A 19649-nucleotide genomic window follows, 5' to 3' on the forward strand; every position below is an offset into this window, starting at 1 on the left:
CCTACCCGGACAGCTCCTTCCATGGGGCCATAATTTCGTTGCTGCTGCCCGCTAGGATCTCTGAATCACTAGTTCCCAATGTCACCATAGTTACAAAATGTCTTCCTTCACTGTTATCATTGCAGCCTCCACCCCCACCACACATATCTCCCTTCTTTGTTTCCACATCCTCATCTAACAGCACCATCACCCCCTCTACTCTTGGAACCAGCCAACATCTCCATGGTTACCACCTTCTCCATTCAAGCCATTAAGTCCACCATATCCACCTCCATAACTGCCTCTTCTTGTACCACAGTGAACCATTTCTTCCACCAGAGCTTCCACTACAGCCAAAATTTTTTCCATCTCCTCCGAAGCCTCTTCTACCACCCATATGTGAAATTGCCAGGGCCCCATTCACAACCCTTTTGTGAATAAGTAGACTGTCTCCTGCTTTGAAAGGACCTTCTTCACTTCGAAAATATGCTCATTAATGCAGTAGTTTGCCATTTCTGAACAATAATTTTGTCAATAGAATCATGGCCAAAAGTTGCAAAAGCAAATTTTCTCCTCTTTCCATTCCTCAGTCTTCCAAACTTCAGTGAATTCAACCTTGTTATGCTTTCTCCATCTTGGCCAAGCTGGATTATTTTCCATCCTTCCTTCCTGTCTTACCCTCTTCTATTTGGACAACTTTGCTTAGATTAACCCCTAGATGACAGACTCCTCCCTCATCTCTTTCTGAAGTCAATTCCTTCCTTTCACACCCACCTGAGATGTCACTTCTGGCCAGAAGCCCTCTCTGACCTTTCCAAGTGGAAGGGACCTTTCCATACCCTCATTCCTATAGCCCTTATCTGGATCTTGTATCCGTTGTATACCTCTTTCTTGTATTCCTCTTTCTACAGGAAGCCTTTCTTAATCCCTCTTAATTCCACTGCCTTTCTTCTGTTAGTTAATTCCTGTTTATCCTGTATATAGCTTCTTTGTACATATTTGCTTCTTGTCTTCCCCATTAGATTGAGAACTCTTTGAGGGCAAGGGCCGTCTTTTGTCTTTCTTTGTATCTCCAGGGTTTAGCACAGTGCCTGGTACGTGGTAGGTGATTAATAAATGCTTATTGACTGAAAGACTGATTGTATCATACTGATTTGTGCATGCCCCCACACCTGTCCCCTCCCCATCTCCCCACCACTCCCCTTCCCCATTCAACTGTAAGCTCTGTAAGGGCAAAGATTTGTTTGTCATTTTAAAAAAATCTTTGTATTCCAGGCACTCAGCCCATTGCCCAGCATAGCACTCGACTTAGTAATGTTTGTTTAAATGTTTTATTTATTAAGTTTTGTTTATATAATATCAAAAGTTTGATATTATATAATTAGGTAGTGATTGACATTACAGTGTAACAATGTATATTTTTTTCCTACCTTTGGTTCATTGGTTGGTGGGTATGTGTCACCTTGGGCAGTGTGCTCTTGTGGATTGACCCTTGGACTTTGGAGTCAGGAAGACCTGAGTTTGAATCCTGCCTCACTACCTGCATAACCCTTGATGAGTCAATTAACTTCTCTGAACCTCATAAAAAGAAGATGACAATAGCTCCCATCCCACAAGACTGTTGTGAGCCTCAAATAAGATACTGCATGGAAACACACCACATAAGTGGATGCTATTACTATCTATACCTTTGGCTATAAGCATCAGATTGTGTGTGTGTGTGTGTGTGTGTGTGTGTGTGTATGTGTGTGTGAGACTTGGGTGCACTTTGTAGACACTGTCTGCCTAAAGTTAGTGGATAGAATGTGTTACATTTATGAGTTCAAATCCTGCCTTATACACTTATTTAGTTGTGTGACCACGGACAAGTCACTTAACAATCCTCAGCCTCCATATCCCTTTCGTAACATGGGGATAATAATAGCACCCACTTCACAGGATTATTGTGATGACCAAATGAAATGACATATGTAAGTGCTTTGCAAACTTCAAAGCACTATGTAAATGCTAGTTGTCATCATTATTCCTTCCCATAGACACGACTCTAGCTTAGTAAATATGGATTCAGTGAGCACCAGTGTTGGTGAGCTTCTGATGAAGTAGATATGAGCACTTCTTAATCTTCTGCCTTGCTTTTCAGAGTCATCTGATCCAGTACGTGGGCCTCAGCCATCACCTCATCGCCCTGAACTTCATCATCGTTTCTTTCGGCAGGAAAAGTGCATGGTCATCTCCGAATGTTCAGATCACTGACACCGAGTTTGATGGGGTTGAAGTTAGAGTTTTTGAAGGTTTCCCGAAGGCCAAAGAACCATTGAAGAGTGGAGTTATTTACATCCATGGAGGAGGATGGGCCCTGGCAAGTGCAAGTATGTTTTGGAAAACCCCTAATGGCTTTGGATGGGGTTTTTCCAAGGATGGTGTTTTGTTAGTCTGAATGTTTTTTTTGTTGTTGTTACTGTTGTTTTTGTTTTTTAACTAGAGTCTATAAGCTGTGTCAAAGTATTTTCCACGCACTGAGCATAATAATTGTGAACCTGTTGATAGTATCTAAAAACCGTTTCCCCCAAATAAAACCAATTATAATAAACAAAAATCTAACAACTACATTTACCCCCATATCTCCCTCCAAAAGCCTCCCCCTTCCCCCCAAAAAAGCCTACCCTAAACCTTCAGGGTATCATGGTACAGGAGAAATACTCCTGCAATTTACTCAGTGGGATTTAAATCCTGTCCCCGTCACTGATTAATCTATGTGACCTTGGACAAGTCACCTGGCTTCTCCGGGTCTCAGTTTTCTTACGTGTAAAATGAGGGTATTGAATTCTGAAGTCGCTTCTAGTTTTCAGTCTGTGATTCATGCCTTTCCATCCTTCCTTTTGTAAACGAAGGGCTTTTGTAAACTGGCTGGCTTCTTGGGTCCCTTCCAACTCTAAATCTATGCCCTAGAGCTCCAGACTCAGCCCAGTGGCTGTGGGGGTAGAGGAGGGCTGCTTGGATAACCTTTCCAGGAATGCCTCATAAGACTCCATCTGTTCCATGGATCTTATGGAAACCGCCTTGTGTCTGAGCCCCCACCTACTCTAATCTCCAAGCTAAGCTATAGACTGCACCTTGAAGTCTGCAGCATCAGGTGCAAATTACAATAAGCACGTTAAGATGGCGATTGGTTATACAAGAACTTGTCTGTCTATTAAGCAGCAAAAACCTGGGATCATCCCAATGTAACCTGGGCTTCCGGTTGTCTTTCATTCAGTATGGCTCCACAAATATTGTACAAACGCCTGTTCAGGGCAGGGGCTTTGGAGGTACAGAGAGAGGGTCCCTGCTCACAAGGGGCTCACAGCATTTTGGTAGGGGAGCAATCTAACCCTCAGAGCTGGAAGAAGGCCTTCAGGGGTGGGATTTGAACCAAGGTCTTGTGATTTCAGGTCTCATGCTCTGCTGTGAATCATTTCATCTCCCTAACTTCTGTAAAATCAGGGTATGTGTCCTACTCCTTAATTTCCTCTCTCTTAGGGCCAAAGGCATCAGTCCCTGAAAACAGAGATGGGGCTGCCTGGTACTTCCAACTCTGTTCTTCTCCAGCTGGATTTTTATGTCTTTCCCCATATCTGAAAGAAAAAAGAAGAGGGGCAGCTGGGGTGGGGTGGACAGTGAAATCAGAAAACCACAGAAACTCACAAGGCCATGGTCTCTTGGGTGTTGTCATCATCATTATCATCATCTCCCTAATGTTCAGATCTGATCACCTCATTCCCTTTTTTTTTTAAATTTTTAGGCAATTGAGGTTAAGTGACTTGCCCAGGGTCACACAGCTAGTAAGTGTCAAGTGTTTGATCTGAGACCAGATTTGAACTCAGCTCCTCCTGACTTCAGGGCTGGTGCTCTATCCACTGCGCCACCTAGCTGCCCCTCTCATTCCCTTTCTTAAACTCTTGCAGGGGCTCCCTGTTGCTCATAGAAGAGGATAGGGAGGGGATCTGGACCTAGGATTTCATTGACATAGGTCATTCCCTCAGGTGAGGAAAATTTCCTTACCAATGCTGGTTGACATCTTTGTTGCAACATGGAATCTTAGGGAGTTGCCTAGAGAGGTTAGTTAAAGGACTTACCCACAGTCACCATGATAGGATGTGTCCAAGCCAGGACCTGAACCCAGATCTTCTCAGCTTGGAGGTTGACTGGCTCTCAGCTCCGCTGTTCAGCCCCTGCCTAGATGAGAATATAGAGAATAGAAAATCACAGGAAGCTGAGGCAGGTCCAGGTCATAGATGGAATGCTAGTTAAATCCTCCTCTGACACTGTAACTGTTCCCTTGGACAAGTCCCTCTGTCTCTCTGTACCTGTTTCCTCATCTATAAAATGGAGATAGCTATCTGTCCTCATCTCAACAGGGTTCTTATGAGTCTCAATTTTGAAGCACAATTGAACTTTTAAAAATTTGCAGCTGTTTTGCTTTGGTGCTAAAAGTTGTTGGGTGGTCAACTTAAGTCAACGCTCATTATTAAGCATCTGGTGTTCATACAGCATTGTGTTATAGAGGGCTGGTCTTGGAGTCATAAAGTCCAGGTTTCAGGTCCCACTTCTGATGCGTGTTGGCTATGTGACCCTGGACGAGGAGATCTCCCTGGAAGGATGAGCTATAGAGCAACTGCAGACCCGCACTGGTGATGTCCAGTCCTGCCCACCCACCAAAAAAAAAAAAGCATAACATACTGTGCTGAGGATATACAAACAAAAACTCCCAACTTTCATTCTTCTATCCTTTTCTTTTCTCTCTTTACTTAAGTAGTCAAAGAAAAGACTAATATTCAGAAGTGGTGAGAGGTTGGGCTACTGAGACGTGTTTACTTCCCATCCCCCCCGTCATAGTTTAAAATGCCTGCCAGCCTTTCCCTTCTCCTTTACAGAGGTGAGGGATTATGGGTACTGTATGTACTACCAGGCTTTTTTTTTAATATATGTTAGTTTTGCAGAACTTTTTTCTCCTCCTAAAAGAAAGCTTTGTCATAAAGGATGACCTTCTGGTGGGAGGCGTGTGGGGATGAGAGACACATTGGGAAATGTATAAGTGATAAAAAATTATTTATGTGGTTTTTTGTTTTTTGGTGGAGGGAAGCAATCAGGGTTAACCAGCCCTGAAGTCAGGAGGACCTTGTCAAATCCGGTCTCAGATCAAACACTTGACACTTACTAGCTGTGTGACCCTGGGCAAGTCACTTAACCTCAATTGCCTAAAAATTAAAAAAAAAAGGGAATGAGGTGATCAGATCTGAACATTAGGGAGATGATGATAATGATGATGACAACACCCAAGAGACCATGGCCTTGTGAGTTTCTGTGGTTTTCTGATTTCACTGTCCACCCCACCCCAGCTGCCCCTCTTCTTTTTTCTTTCAGATATGGGGAAAGACATAAAAATCCAGCTGGAGAAGAACAGAGTTGGAAGTACCAGGCAGCCCCATCTCTGTTTTCAGGGACTGATGCCTTTGGCCCTAAGAGAGAGGAAATTAAGGAGTAGGATACATACCCTGATTTTACAGAAGTTAGGGAGATGAAATGATTCACAGTGACTAACCCAGGGTCATACAGCTAGTAAGTGTCTGAGGCTGGATTTGAACTCAGGTCTTCCTGACCACAGGACTGGTGCTCTATCTACTGCACCACCTAGCTGCCCTTATAACATACATACATACATACATACAAGGTGTTTACACACACACACACACACACACACTTTTTAAAAATGTTAAATGGTTGCCTAGATCAGGATGGAAAAGGTGGAGACAGTGGAAGATTCAGTCCCTTCCTCTGGTGAATAGAAGCTGGGTTTTGTCCTGAATGGGGTTGGATTTCCACCTGGCTCAGAGCTGAGACAAGTCTTATGATAGGCTGGCTGCCCATGGAGTAGGATCTTGAAGACCATACTGTCTTCATCCATCTCTACAACACCTTATTCCATGGCCGTGGCATTGCAAAAGCGTATACATAGTACATGTTCATTAAATGAAGGCTGTCCCTCCTTCCCCCCCCCCCCCCCGTACTACCCCCGCAGTCTCAGATATTTTCTCCAGAAAACACCTTGTATGTGGGTAGAGATAGCAAATTTATACCCGTTATTTTATTTGATTAGCTAGCAGGGAGCAGGGCTTTGTGGGAATGATACAGAACTGGCAAGTTTTGATGGGGAGGAAATAATGAGAGCAAAAGGTCTTAAGTATGAGGATCATTTGGCTTGAGTAGGACTGGATGTGACCTTGCATTGGTGGGGCTAAGTAATCAAGTATTTGTTAAGATCTGACTTTTTGCCAAGCACTGTTTGAGGTGCTGGGAATACAAGTACAAAGAATGAAATGATTCCTACTTGAAAGGAGTTTGCATTCTGTTGAACAAGATAATAAGTATCCATGTAAATAAATACAGAATCAATGAAAAGTGAATCAAGGAGAAGCTAGATGGCGCAGTGGATAGAGCACCAGCCCTGGAGTCAGGAGGACCTGAGTTCAAATCTGGCCTCAGACACTTACTAGCTGTGTGACCCTGGGCAAATCACTTAACCCTGATTGCCTTAAAAAAAAAAAAGTGAATCAATTTCAACATGTAGAAAACAGTTCACCATAAACTAGTGTGAAAGGGTAGAGATGGATCAGACAAGCCTTCTTGCAGGCTGCATCTTAACACAGTGCCTAGCCCTAGCACATGGTGAGTGCCATATAAATGTGAGTGATGAAGATGAAGATGCATTCTAGGCACGGTGGACGGCCAGTGCAAAGGCAGCTAGCCAGAAGGTCTGACTGAGTGGGAGGTGGGACACAAAGACGGATGGTGTACCAAAAAACCCAAAACAAACTCATTGGCTCTGACAGAGGCCAAATGTATGAGGGACAGAGCTTGAGCCGGGGTTGAGTGCAGATCTGTAGCCGGTTAAGCCGTCCTCCTTCCCAGCCTCCTAAAAGAAACACTTGACTTCCTCCTACTGAATTCTATTTCTACTAAAAGAAGAGTTGAACCCCTGGATTTTACATCTTGCTTGGGATGATTTCTTTCATTTCAGATATTTAGGTCAACCGACAAGTCAGTCAACAAACATTTAATAAGCACTTACTGTGTTCTAACCACTGTGCAAAGATTTAATCTTGGCATTTTTGGTGAGATTGTGTTGAGGTGATAAAAGTCCAAGGCCAGTCCCAGAAGCACCTATGCTTATTATGATTTAAGAACAGTTGATGCCTTAAAATATGGTCGATCTCACACCAATCATTCTGTCTCTTCCAGGAATTAGTTATTACGATGAACTCTGTTCGACAATGGCAGAGGAACTGAACGCTGTCATTGTCTCAGTAGAGTAAGTATTTCTCATGGGATAAGTGGGGTGTTTTAGAGCTGGGAGGATTCTTAGAGATCATTCAGTCCAATCCTGCCCCCTGTCAGCTTACATGAGTGTCAAGTCCTGAAATAAAGCTATGAATTCAGGAATAAATTGTCTTTAACTGAGATAACATGGTAGCAAACCTGCCACCCTAGGGAGTTCCCAGGAGTACAGAACACAATGGATCTCCCAACTCCAAGACCCATGCAAAAGCTGTTTATTCCTTTAGGAGAATAGGAGGAGGAAGCCGCATGAGGTAGCAAGGCCTGGTCACAAGACTCCAGTGACCCTTGGCAGTCTGGGCGAGGAAATCCACTTCATTCTGGCTGTCTTGCTCTTCATTCCATGAATCCTAATGGATTATTAGAAGCTGAGATCCAGCTTCAGCTAGGTTCCTTTACAAGGTAAAATCTCTGGGTGGGGGGGACTTTCATCTCAACCTAATCAAGAGTAAATATCTTAAGGGTAGAAATGTAAGGACATTACTGAAATTCTGACATTACAAGGATCATTTAAGGGAGTGGCAGGCCATATTACATTTGGTATTAACAATTTTTGTCATGAGGAAAAAAGGGCCCAAAGAGAAGTCAAGGGACCCCCAAAGGTCACAGAGTATGAGCTTCTTACACACCTTCAAATTTCTCTCCTCATCATACAGCTAGAGTTGGAAGGGAGTTTAGTAAGCAAAGCCTGCTCATTTCACATGTGAGGAAATTTAAAATAAAGTTAAAAAACAAATCAAAGAAGAATCCAGAGCCATATTCAGAAGGATTTTAAAAGCCAAATTGTATTTTTAACCTCATCCAGGGATTCTTAACCTATTTTGTGTCCTAGGCCCTTTTAATCAATCAGTCAATTAACCATCATTTGTTAAGCGTTTGCTAAGTGCCAGGCCCTTTGCTAAGTGCTGGCAGTCTGGAGATACCTTTAGAGTCCTTCCTAGAATGATGATTTTAAGTGCATAAGATAAAATATATAAGGTTACTAAGGAAACCAATTATATAGAAATGCAGTTTGTAAAACAATGAAACTACATTACAGACCCCAGTTTTAAGAATGGCTGGTCTAAAGGCAAGTGAGAGCCACTGAAGGTCCCCTCTTTCAAAAATTGGAATGGTCCAATGGAAAATGACTGACCCTAGGATTTCGAGGAAGGATCCTGAAATTGCAAGGCATTTTGTTTGCATTTTGAACTGCAAAATTCATTGCATGCTATGCTGATTCCTTTTCAAATTCCCATGAGAATGGCTGGGGAGGGCCCAACCTACAAGGTCTAGGAAACCCTACACTTCCCTAGTTCCATTTCATGATTCAGGCTCTGATTATTTTTGCACAAGGTTATAAATAAAATAACTTTGAAGAAAACTTACTAGTTTGTTCCTTTTTTCTTTTTTCTGAACCTCTTTGTAACAATTTTTTTTTTAAAGAAAAGAGGGAGGCAGCCAGGCTCTGGTCATCTCAGGGGTGGTGCTGACCTTTTTTCTTCAAATGAGCTGGAGCCTAGAAAATCCCAGCTCTTTATTCTGTAGCAACGATGTGGCAAATGCCTCATTCTACTGCGGTATTTTTCTTTTCCTTATGCCGGGCACCTTTATCTCTTTCTCAAGCTTTTTGTTCTCTCATTTGCAGCCTAATTTAATGTCTAGTGTCTTTAATTGCCCACCCTCTCCTTGTCAAGCCACATTTCACATCTGTTATTCACCAATGGGTTGGGCTGGATTTTTTTAAGCACATAATTTGTGCACGTTTCTTTTCTTCTGATTTTTTTAAAGCAATATTTCTTTTCGCTGTTTTTTAACCTACAACTGTTGCATTGCACATATTGAAAAAAAAATAAAATGACTTAATAGGGTTTTTTAAACAACATTTTTATTTTTTCCCCAATTACATGTATAAACAATTTTTGACATTTGTTTTTAAAAATTTTTGAGTTCCAAATTCTCTCCCTTCCTCCCTTCCTTCTCCCCTCATTGAGAGAGCAAGTAATTTGATGTAGGTCATACATGTTCAGTCATGCAAATCATATTTCCATGCTAGTCATGTTGCGAAAGAAAACATAGACAAAAAATCTTCAAGAAAAATAAAGTAAATAAAAAGTACGCTTCAATCTGCAATGAATGAAGAGTTTTGAGAATTATTGGACAATAATTTGAATCAGGAATTACTGCTCATGAACATACAAATCTGTTTCACTGGCTAAGCCTTAGGTTTAGTTTTAATACAATTCAATTGAGCAAACATTTACTGAGCACCTACTTTTTTCCAAGAGGAGTGGAATTGTGTTAGAGCCTTAGCCTGCAAGCCAGGAAGACCCCACCTATAATGCAAACTGACTGTGTGACCCTGGACAAGTCACTTAATATCTTGGTGCTCCAGACCAGTGGTTCTCAAACTTTTTGGTTTCAAAACCCCTTTTATTCTCTAAAAAATTATTGAAGCCTCCATGCCCCCCAAAGAGCTTTTGTTTATGTGGGTTACATGATATCTATTGATATTTGCCATATCAGAAATTAAAATATCTTAGTATTAGTATTATTGTTAAAACAGTTTTGACCTTGCCGACTCCCTGAAAGGATCCGGGAGCCCTCTGGGGTCTCCAGACCAGATGTTGAAAACCACTATTTTAGGCAAGGATAAGTTGTGGAGAAGGTGCCTATACCAATGAAATCATACAGCCATAGGCCCTGCCCTCAAGGGGCATATATTCAACTGAGGAGATCCAAGTGTTCTACAAATAAGTAAGTACAAAGCCTAATCAAAGTTAGGCAAAGTAACATCAGGGGGCAGACTGGTATTGACAGCTGGGGAGTCAGGATAGGTCTTATGGGGGAGGTGGTACCTCAGGTATGCTTGAAGAAAGCTACTAGGGTTTCTGTAAATCAAAAGTGAGAAGGCAGCATCTTGGAAGTGAGGCAGCTAGGTGGCACAGTGACTAGAGCTCTGGGCCTGGAGTCAGGAAGAGCTGAGTTCAAATCCAGCCTTATACTAGCTATGTCACCCTGGGCAAGTTGCTTAACCCTGTTTACTTCAATTTTCTTTTCTGTAAAAATGAGAATAATGGCATCTACCTCTCCCTCCCCATTGGTTGTAAGGATAAAATGAAATAATATTTATAAAATGTTTTACAAACCTTAAAGAAATGCACACATATATACATATCTCACTACTTACATATATGAAGGAAGCCACTAGGGTTTCTGTAAATCAGAATACTATATAAATGCTAGCTATTGTAATGCTAATGCTGGCTTTTAGGCAAAGGCACAGGCAGGAAATAGAATTCATGTCTAGCAAATGGCTAGCAGACCACTTTAACTGGGACGGAGAATGTGTGAAGAAGTGTGAAGGACAGCAGGAGGCAGACTCTGGTGGGCTGGAGATTCGGCTGAGGATTTTGCATTAGTTCTAGACATTGTTTTTCTTGTTTGGAAGGAAGCATGCCCAATAATCAAAGGCAGGCAGCTGACTAGAACAGCAGGATTGTTTCTCTCTTCTCACAGTAGCTTTATTTTCAATTTTTATCAATAACTTGTATTTTTTCCATTACATTGATTTCCAAATAAGTCTTTTCCTCATCCCCTGTCCAGAGAGCCGGTTAATCCCTGGATTCTTGGTGCCCTTGTGACCTTGGGAAAATCATTTCTCTTCTCTTGGCCTCACTAGCCTCCTCTGTAAAATGTGGGGACTGGAGTAGATGGCCTGTTGGGTACCTTCCAGTCCCAAAAATGTGATTTCTTGCAGCAGATTGTAGCTTTATTTCTAGACAATGGCCTGGCAGAATTCTCCTGGCTGCCTGCAGGAGCACAGCCCTCAGGACGAATTACAAAACAGCCGCTTTGACTGCTCTGTTTTGATACTGTCTCCATAATGTTTTCTTGTTAGGTATCTCAGCCTTCGGGTCCTTCCCTACAACTGTCAAGGTGAGGTTGCCTTATCTTTCCAGTCATTTCCGACACTTTTGGATACTTGGTTCACTTCATTCCCTGGGAGCTGAGAAGCATCTGGTTTCACTGGCTACCCCCATCTGCCACCTAAGTAGAAAGATAATGAACAGGCCCTGTCACTTAGTAAGAGTTTGAGAGAAGGTGTGCAAAGGGAAGGTTGTGGCCCCTTCACAGCGTGGGAAGCTTCTTAGATTTCAAAACTGTTCTGAGTTGAAGCTGGCCTTTCTCAGGAAACCTGGACTCTAATTAAGAGTTGAATGGAATCTGAGAAAGTAAATGGGTCTTTCGTTTCTTCTCATTCTTCTGTCATCCACAATTTAAAACCACTGAATCTATTTCCAGAACATTTAGCCTTAGGATGATTGGGTTTGCCGTTCCCGGAGGAGAGAAACAAGGGTGTTTAAATCAGGAGACAAAAAGGTATTGATAAATATTTCTGATGATCCAACAAGCATGTATTTCCTAGATGTGACTTGGGTGGTTATTTATCAGGTGGAGGATTGGGAATTCACCACTGAAGTGCCCCATGCGTTTCAAAGGACTGGGGGCAAATCTAATTCATCATGTACAATGGCGCCACCTAGTGGCTTTGATGTGGCATTTTCACACTGCTTGCCTCCCATTTAAACAGTGTATTTTGAAGAGGGTTAATTGGTCACCAGTGAAAGTGAGAAGGAGGCGAGGGCGTCCCAAATGCCTGCTACTCACGTGATAATAATAGCTAGCATTTATCAAGTGCTTTCCACAATTGTTTGCGCGTAGTCTTCCCCGTGTGAGCTCCTGGAGAACAGGAACTGGTTTTTGTCTTTCTTTATATCCCTAGCACTTAACACGATTCCTGGCACATAGTAGGTGCTTAGTAAGTACTTGCTGACTGACTTTGAGGTTTGCAAAACGCTTTATATATATTATTTCAATTCTGTGAAGTAGAGGCTATTATTATCCTCATCTTACAGATGAGGAAACTGAGGCCCAGAGACGTGTTCTAGTGCTTTATGTTTCAGTTTAAAACACCCTGAGAAGCAGTTTGTTGTTTGATATTAGGAAAAACTTCCCAGTTCTTAGAGTGATCCCAAATAGAATGGCTATGGCCAAAGCTAGTGGCCACGTCCCGCCCCCATCCCCTTCACATTGGCAGTTTCCAAGCTAACGCTGGATGACCAGTTGTCAGGGATGGTGTAGAAGACATTCCCATTCGAGTATGAGTTGGGCTAGATCAGTACTCCTTTAGCCCTGAGTGCCTAATTGTATTTTGATGAGTGTTAAGTGGTCACTAAGAACCGAGAGAAGAAGAAGGTCAGGACACTTGAAAAACAGTCATTGAAGGGGTTTCCTTTTGGACTTTTTTTCCCCCAAAACACCCTAGTTCAAAGGTGGCCACATCCATGTTATTTCCTTTATCCATTCCTTTTAGCAAACAATTACTTGTTTTCTTTGATTGTATTCTAGTTCCACATCTTGATATCTGATTTGCACGTTGGATCTGGGGATGGAGGATAATGATTTTTCATAATCATTGTGGAAATGATTGGCTTGTTTTGGGGATATACTACCTAGAAGATGGTAACCAGAAGATCTCTGGGGTTTTAGCCCTGATGTACCATGAATGAGGATGTGTGTGTGTGTGTGTGTGTGTGTGTGTGTGTGTGTGGTCTTGGTAGAGTCAGTCAGCCTCTGTGAGTTTCCATTTCTAATTTTCCTTTGGTAAAATAAAAGTGTTGTGGGGCTTTCCCTCCAATCTAAAAATTCTTCTGATTCTGAGACTCAGATTTCCTATCATTATTGCCCCAAAGTTTGTAGTTTTTTCAAGTCAGTGAAATTCATGGGGATGGTGTCAGCATCTTTGTCTATAGTGTGAAGGGAGTGGGATTTCATGCTGTGTAAGGTCCTTCCCAGCTCTGACATTCTATCAATGTCTCTAAGGTAAAATGCTGCTGGAATGTTAGTCTTCCTCTTAAATAGCTTTGAATCCTGATGCTCTTGTCCCACTTACCAGGATGACAGTTATGTCTTGAGCTTGTTGAACTGGTCTGATGGTGAAATTGCCGATTTTCTGGGTTAAGGATCAGGATAGAACAGAGATCACTTTAGATAGACTAAAATATGATACATTTAGTTAGAGGAAATTATGAGAAATAACAATGGTAATTCTAGGTCATTAGACTTTCTAATAAAAAAAAATTGCTTCCAGTAGATCTAATCATGGCTAAGCACAACAGAGTAATTCAATTATTTTCTCTGACAGTTTCAAAATGCATGAAGTTGTCAGTAAGGCTAGGAAATTCCCTAATCAAGAAATTCTCTAAATAAATACTGGTTTCTGAAAATTAATTCCAATAATGTGTTAATGCATTCTTCATGAGTAATGGAAGTCTTCCTGTCCATGTCACCCTTGAGCAACTCTCTTCCCATTTGTGGGTATCAGTTTCTTTGGCCTACAAAATAAGGGGGGGGGGACTAGATGATCTCCAAAGTCTGTCCAGCTCTCAATCTGTGATCCCAAAGTTTTGATGTACTGAAAAAGAAGTTGTTTGGGTTTATGCTTTTTGTCATAACTCATTATCATTCTAGATTTGGAGGACATTTCCCAAATGAATCAGATTGGCCAGGAAGTGGTTAAAGCAGGAGTTCTTTACCTTTTTATTTTTTGCATCATGTACCCCTTTTGCAGACTTGTGAAACCTATGGACTTCCGTCTCAGAATGATGCTTTTAAATGCATAAAATAAAATATACAGGATTACAAAGGAGACCAATTCTATTAAAATAGTTATCAACATATTTAAAAAACAAGTTCATGGATCCCCGTTTAAGAACCCCTAACTTAAAAGCTTAGGCCTTCCTTATGTTGCATTGAACTTACACAAAGGAAGACTTCAGAAGCAGATTAATATACATATACATATATCTATATATCTGTATATCTATATATCTATATATCTATATGTGAGGGCAGCAGCCGGTATCTTCAAATCAGGCCTGGAAAGGGTAATGCCAGGATAATCCAAGCAAAAGAGCTTAATGATATAGGCTGGGCAAAAGCCTCTCAATTTCAGCCAGGGCTATGGGTTTTATAGGGAAAAGCAGGGGTCTTGTGCAGGCTGTCTGGTTTCCCTTCGCTGAAAGTAACAGCAGGGACATGTTGGAAATTGGTCGGTGAGGCCCCAGTTGGATGGGCATGGACCATGTAAGTTTCTAGGTGGAAAGAGTATGGTCATTTTCAGAAAAGGTCGGGGAAGTTGTATGTGAATGTATCTAGAAGAGAAGGCAGCGTCTCACCAGAGAGGCTAGGCACCCCACCCCTCCCCAAAGCAAAGCAGTTTTTTTGGACTACAAACTTTCCCATCTCCAGTTGGTCATTGATTGGTTTCAAAATGAGCCTTCCCTGTCTTCTGTCTGCACACCAGTCACTTTCAGGAGCAGAGCTGCCATGATCTTTAAATATATAGGTCTTTTGTCTCCACAGATACAGACTGGTCCCACGGGTTCATTTTCCTGAGCAACTCTATGATCTAGAACGTGCTGCCAAGTACTTCCTGCAGCCTCAGGTCCTAGAGAGGTATTCTGTCGACCCAGCGAGAATAGCCATTTCTGGAGACAGTGCCGGCGGAAATTTGGCTGCAGCTCTGGGTCAGCAGGTAACATGGCCAAGAAGGAATGTCTGCTTTTTTATTTTGCTCCGCTGTTCTGTTTCGTGGCTTTCATGGCAACAGCAGGTTCCTTGCGAGTTGGTAGGGTTGGAAGGATCTGTCCAAGGTGCTGTCTCCATGACCTAGAGAGTAGTCTTAGAAGACTATTTCAGGAGGCCCTATGGATCAGACCCAGGAGCACTAGCTCTGTAGCCAGATCCCACCACAGATTTTTATTATCTATATTCCCTTAGGCAAGTTATCCTATAGGCCTCAATTTCCTCATCTGTAAAATGAGGTCAAACTAGATCCTTTCCAGCTCCAAATCTAAGATGCCATGACTTCTTTGTTAAAAAAAAAAAGAAGAACAACAACAACAACATTCTGGGCCAGCTACATGGTGCAGTGGATAGAGCACTGGCCCTGGAGTCAGAGGGACCTGAGTTCAAATTCGGCCTCAGACACTTACTAGCTAGCTGTGTGACCCTGGGCAAATCACTCAACTCCCATTGCCTCCAAAATACAAAAAAAAAGGACATTCTAAATGAATAGAGTGTAACCTAGAGGAATAGAGACAGCTATTATATAGAAGATATATTATATATATTATATACAGCTATTATTATAATAGAGTGCTGACCCGAGAACCAGGAAGAGCTGAGTTAAAATCCCACCTCAGACTTACTAGCTGCATGATCCTGTCCAAGTCACTTAACTGTCTGCTTCAGTTTCCTATAAGGAAACTGGAGGGGACTTCAGTTGCTATCTGTTCCATCCCCTTCATTTTTTTTTGTTTTTTTTTAATTAATTTATTTTGAATTATCAACAATCACTTCCATAAGCTTTTGAGTTTTAAATTTTTCTCTCCCTCCCTCCCCACCTCCCTCAGATCTGATATAGGCTATACATATACATTCCTATTAAACATATTTTCACATTAGTCATGTTGTAAGTAAGAATTAGAACCAATAGGAGGAACCACCAGAAAGAGGAAACAAAACACAACAGAAGAGAAAAAAAAATAGCAAATAGTGTGCTTCAATCTGCCTTCGAACTCCGTAGTTCTTTCTTTGAATATGGATAGCATTTTCCACCACGAGACCTTTGGAGATGTCTTAGATCCTCGTATTGCTGAGAAGGGTTAAGTCTATCAGTATTAGTCATCACACAACATGGCTGTTACTGTGTACGACGTTCTCCTGGTTCTGCTCACTTCACTCAGCATTAATCCATACAAGTTTTTCCAGGTTTTACTGAAGTCCACTTGCTAATCATTTCTTATAGCACAATAGTATTCCATTACATTCATATACCACAACTTGTTCAGCCATTCCCCAGTTGATCCCTTCATTTTACAGATGAGAAAAATTTAAGTGTCTTGGCCAAGGATGCTTAGGTAGTATTTGAAGAAGCATGATTTGCACTAGGATCCTCTTACTCTGTAAGTACACTGAATTGTACTGAACAGTTTTCTGCTTTATTACCTTTCCCCTCTCTTACTTTTTTCATGCTTCTTAAGGGTGAGTATTGAAAAAGAAGAGGGCAAAAAGGCAGTTCAGCAAAACCAGCCAATGCATCAACCGAGCCTGTCAGTCTCTTCAGTATTCTGTACCCATAGTCCCCCACCTCCACAAGGAACTTCCTTTTAAATGATGTTTTAATTATATTACATTTAATTATATTTTAAATTATCATCAGGGTATGATGTATGTGAATGATGTCAGACAAGATCCCATTCTGTTCTTCCCTCACAGTTTAGCAAAGATGACACCTTCAGGAATAAAATCAAGCTCCAAGCTTTGGTCTACCCAGTCCTCCAAGCTCTCGACTTCAACACCCCATCCTACCAGCAGAATGTGAACTCCCCAATCCTGCCCCGTCTCGTCATGGTCAGATACTGGATCGACTATTTAAGAGGGAACCAGGATTTTGTCCAGGCCATGGTGGTCAACAACCATACCGCCTTGGATGTGGAGCAGGCCACCGCTCTCAGGGCCCGGCTCAACTGGCTTTCCCTCTTGCCCGTATCCATCACCAAGGATTACAAACCTGTCGTGCAGACGGTGGGCAATGCTCAGATTGTCCAAGAGCTCCCCCAGCTCCTGGATGCGCGTTCAGCCCCGCTGATCGCTGACCAGGAGGTTCTTCAGAACCTGCCAAAGACCTATATCTTGACCTGTGAACATGATGTCCTCAGGGATGATGGTATTATGTATGTCAAGCGCTTGGAGAATGCTGGTGTGGATGTGACGCATGACCACTTTGAGGATGCCTTCCACGGCTGCATGATTTTCACTTCCTGGCCCACCAATTTCTCAGTGGGAGTTCGGACTAGGGACAGCTATATCAAATGGCTGAAGCAAAACCTATGAAGAGAGATGCATCCCAGAGAGGGCACCAACTGCCATCACTCGGGATCAGTAAGCACTTTCTGACTTCTCCCGGGTGATCACCAGGCCGTGGTGCTTCTTGCCCGGGAGAAGTCAAGTGATGAATTTTGATGAGCTTGACTAATCTCTATCAGTAGAGAAGATATGAATCTGTTTCCCAAACTGGACTAACCAGCCTTCTGTTCCACCCAGATGGCTGCCAAGGTCCCAAACTACCAAAGGATTCTGGGAAAGCATAATCTTCCTCTGGAAGTGGCTCTTTATACCAGAAGACCTTTTATGAAGGAAAACTTGACAGTCTCCTCTAATGAATTTTATGTAAATCTGGTTCCCTTTTGCAAATAAGTTATTTATAAATCAGTTGACTACTTAAAGGTCTAAAATACACCCTTCCATCTCACTCCTACTCATTAAATGCCTTTGTTCCTCTTCTGCACAGATGGTCTTTCTGGTAGGGACACAGGCTTCATTCCTCCCAAGCTTGGATAATCCACTAATCCTTTGGGATTATACTCTTTCTTTAAAGTTGACTTTTAACCACAGTTATTAGAGAAAACATTATTAATGTGTTAGTATGGTTTACACTGGATTTTGTACATAGTTAAGAGTTTTTGTTTTCATGTGACATTAGAGTACATGCAATCTCTATGGGGTGGGGGTGGGGGGGTGGAGAGGGGTTTGGGGGTAAATGTATTTCATTTGAGAATGAACTTTCTATAGATAATAAATGGAAAAGGCCCATCCACTGAAAGATTAATTTTAATATGTAAGTATAAATGACCTACAAGAAGACGTATACATGTATAATGTGTGAGCAGGTAAGAGGGCACATTTACTACCGGGCTAAAGTTATGGCAAAATCCCTGAGAGCACTTACAATCTAGTTTTGAAATTTCTTAACTCATCCATTCGTGATGTGACTGAGATTTTTTGATTGGGAATATTCTGATGCATTAGGCGTTTGGTTGATTTTTTTTTTTTTATGAGTTTGCCATTCTCCAAGGTGATGTTACAATCCGGGCCATGTTCATGGGGCATTAATGCATACGATGTCAGGAAATTGATCAGAGTGGATTCTAGTCCCATGAGAAATTGTCATGGTGTTTTTGATGAATGCATACATGCGAGTTTAAATAGTTACAGACCAAAGTTTCTGCAACCACTCATTGCAGAAGTTTCAAATTTTTGTCACTTAGTGATTTGGGCTTATCCTGACTTAGGTGCGTGGGAGAATATGATGGTAAATTCCCTTCTGGGCACAAAGGGCACAATCTATCTCATTTGTCCCCTCTCCCTGTAGTATTTTCCTCTGTCCCAGGGAGTACTCCTGAGCACAAAAGAGAACATTCTGGAAAAGGTTCTTCTGCCCGTAATGGACTATCCCGAACAGGCCATCTTTTCCAGTGGAACTATGTCCCAGGCTACTGTGGCAGCCGTCTGCCTCTGTGTCTGTGGGCCATACCCATTGCCACCTGGGGACTTACCTAAGGGAGCATAAAGGCACTGCTTATACATCTGAGGAGCAGAAAAGGCATTCCCCTAGTGATAAGGAATAGATAACCTTCCCTCTCTTCCCTTGTGACAGCCAGCTTCCTATCACAGGTCAGGACCATGGCAAAGGGGGTGTGGGATAGAAGAAGCTTAGGGTAATAGATACAGGCAACATTATCCATTTTTTATTGCATTTGATGAGCCAGAGGCCACAAAGCATTTCTCATTGGAAACAAGAATAACAACAACAATAAATAAAAGATACATACACGTATGTATCTCTTATAGATACACATCTATTTGATCAGATAGATGTTGCTCATAGCCCATTCCTTCATTGTTCCTCCCCAACCCCACTCCTCCCAGGGCATTACTGGACATAAATATAAGCTGTTACTGTTCCACCAAAGATTTGATTTGTAGAAACTTGGGATTTTAACTTTGGCCCTGTAAAAAAAAACCACCGCTTATAAAAACTGTTGTTTGTTTTTTAAACTGTGATTGAAAGACCAAAGTTAGAGTCATTTTTAATGGTTTTTGCTGCTAATGTAAGAAATATCTTAAAGATATCACATTTCTTAAGAGCTTCTGAAAATCACATCTTTTAGAATTGTAAAGAAGACTCCCCTGGGGGACCGAGTGATCAGGTTCAGACAGTAGACCTCCCACAGAAATTTTTTTATTTCACTAAAAATAGATGATTAAAAATGTATGTGTTGCCAATCTTCTATAGACTATGGACTTGAATTAGGCTGAGAAAGCTGGCCTTATCCTAATTTTCCCCCCAACTCTTGCTAGAAGGAAATTCATAGACTTGTAGAATTAGAACTGAAAAGACTATAAAG

At 41.8% G+C, this 19649-nt stretch overlaps 1 protein-coding gene across 1 annotated transcript; it reads left to right on the forward strand.

The window, feature by feature from the left end:
• Positions 1-2119: 2119 nt before the first annotated feature.
• On the forward strand, positions 2120-17959 carry LOC114028906 (neutral cholesterol ester hydrolase 1-like; the record flags this gene model as incomplete). Its single annotated transcript, XM_027843546.1, has 4 exons — positions 2120-2348; positions 7258-7327; positions 14761-14932; positions 16678-17959. Coding segments are annotated over 4 exons (1089 nt in total), but the record flags the coding sequence as incomplete, so codon positions are not given.
• Between the last annotated feature and the right edge of the window lie 1690 nt (positions 17960-19649).

The sequence above is a fragment of the Vombatus ursinus genome, unplaced genomic scaffold, assembly GCF_900497805.2.
Source record: "Vombatus ursinus unplaced genomic scaffold, bare-nosed wombat genome assembly UNPS02000153.1, whole genome shotgun sequence".
NCBI classification, from domain to species: Eukaryota; Metazoa; Chordata; class Mammalia; order Diprotodontia; family Vombatidae; genus Vombatus; species Vombatus ursinus.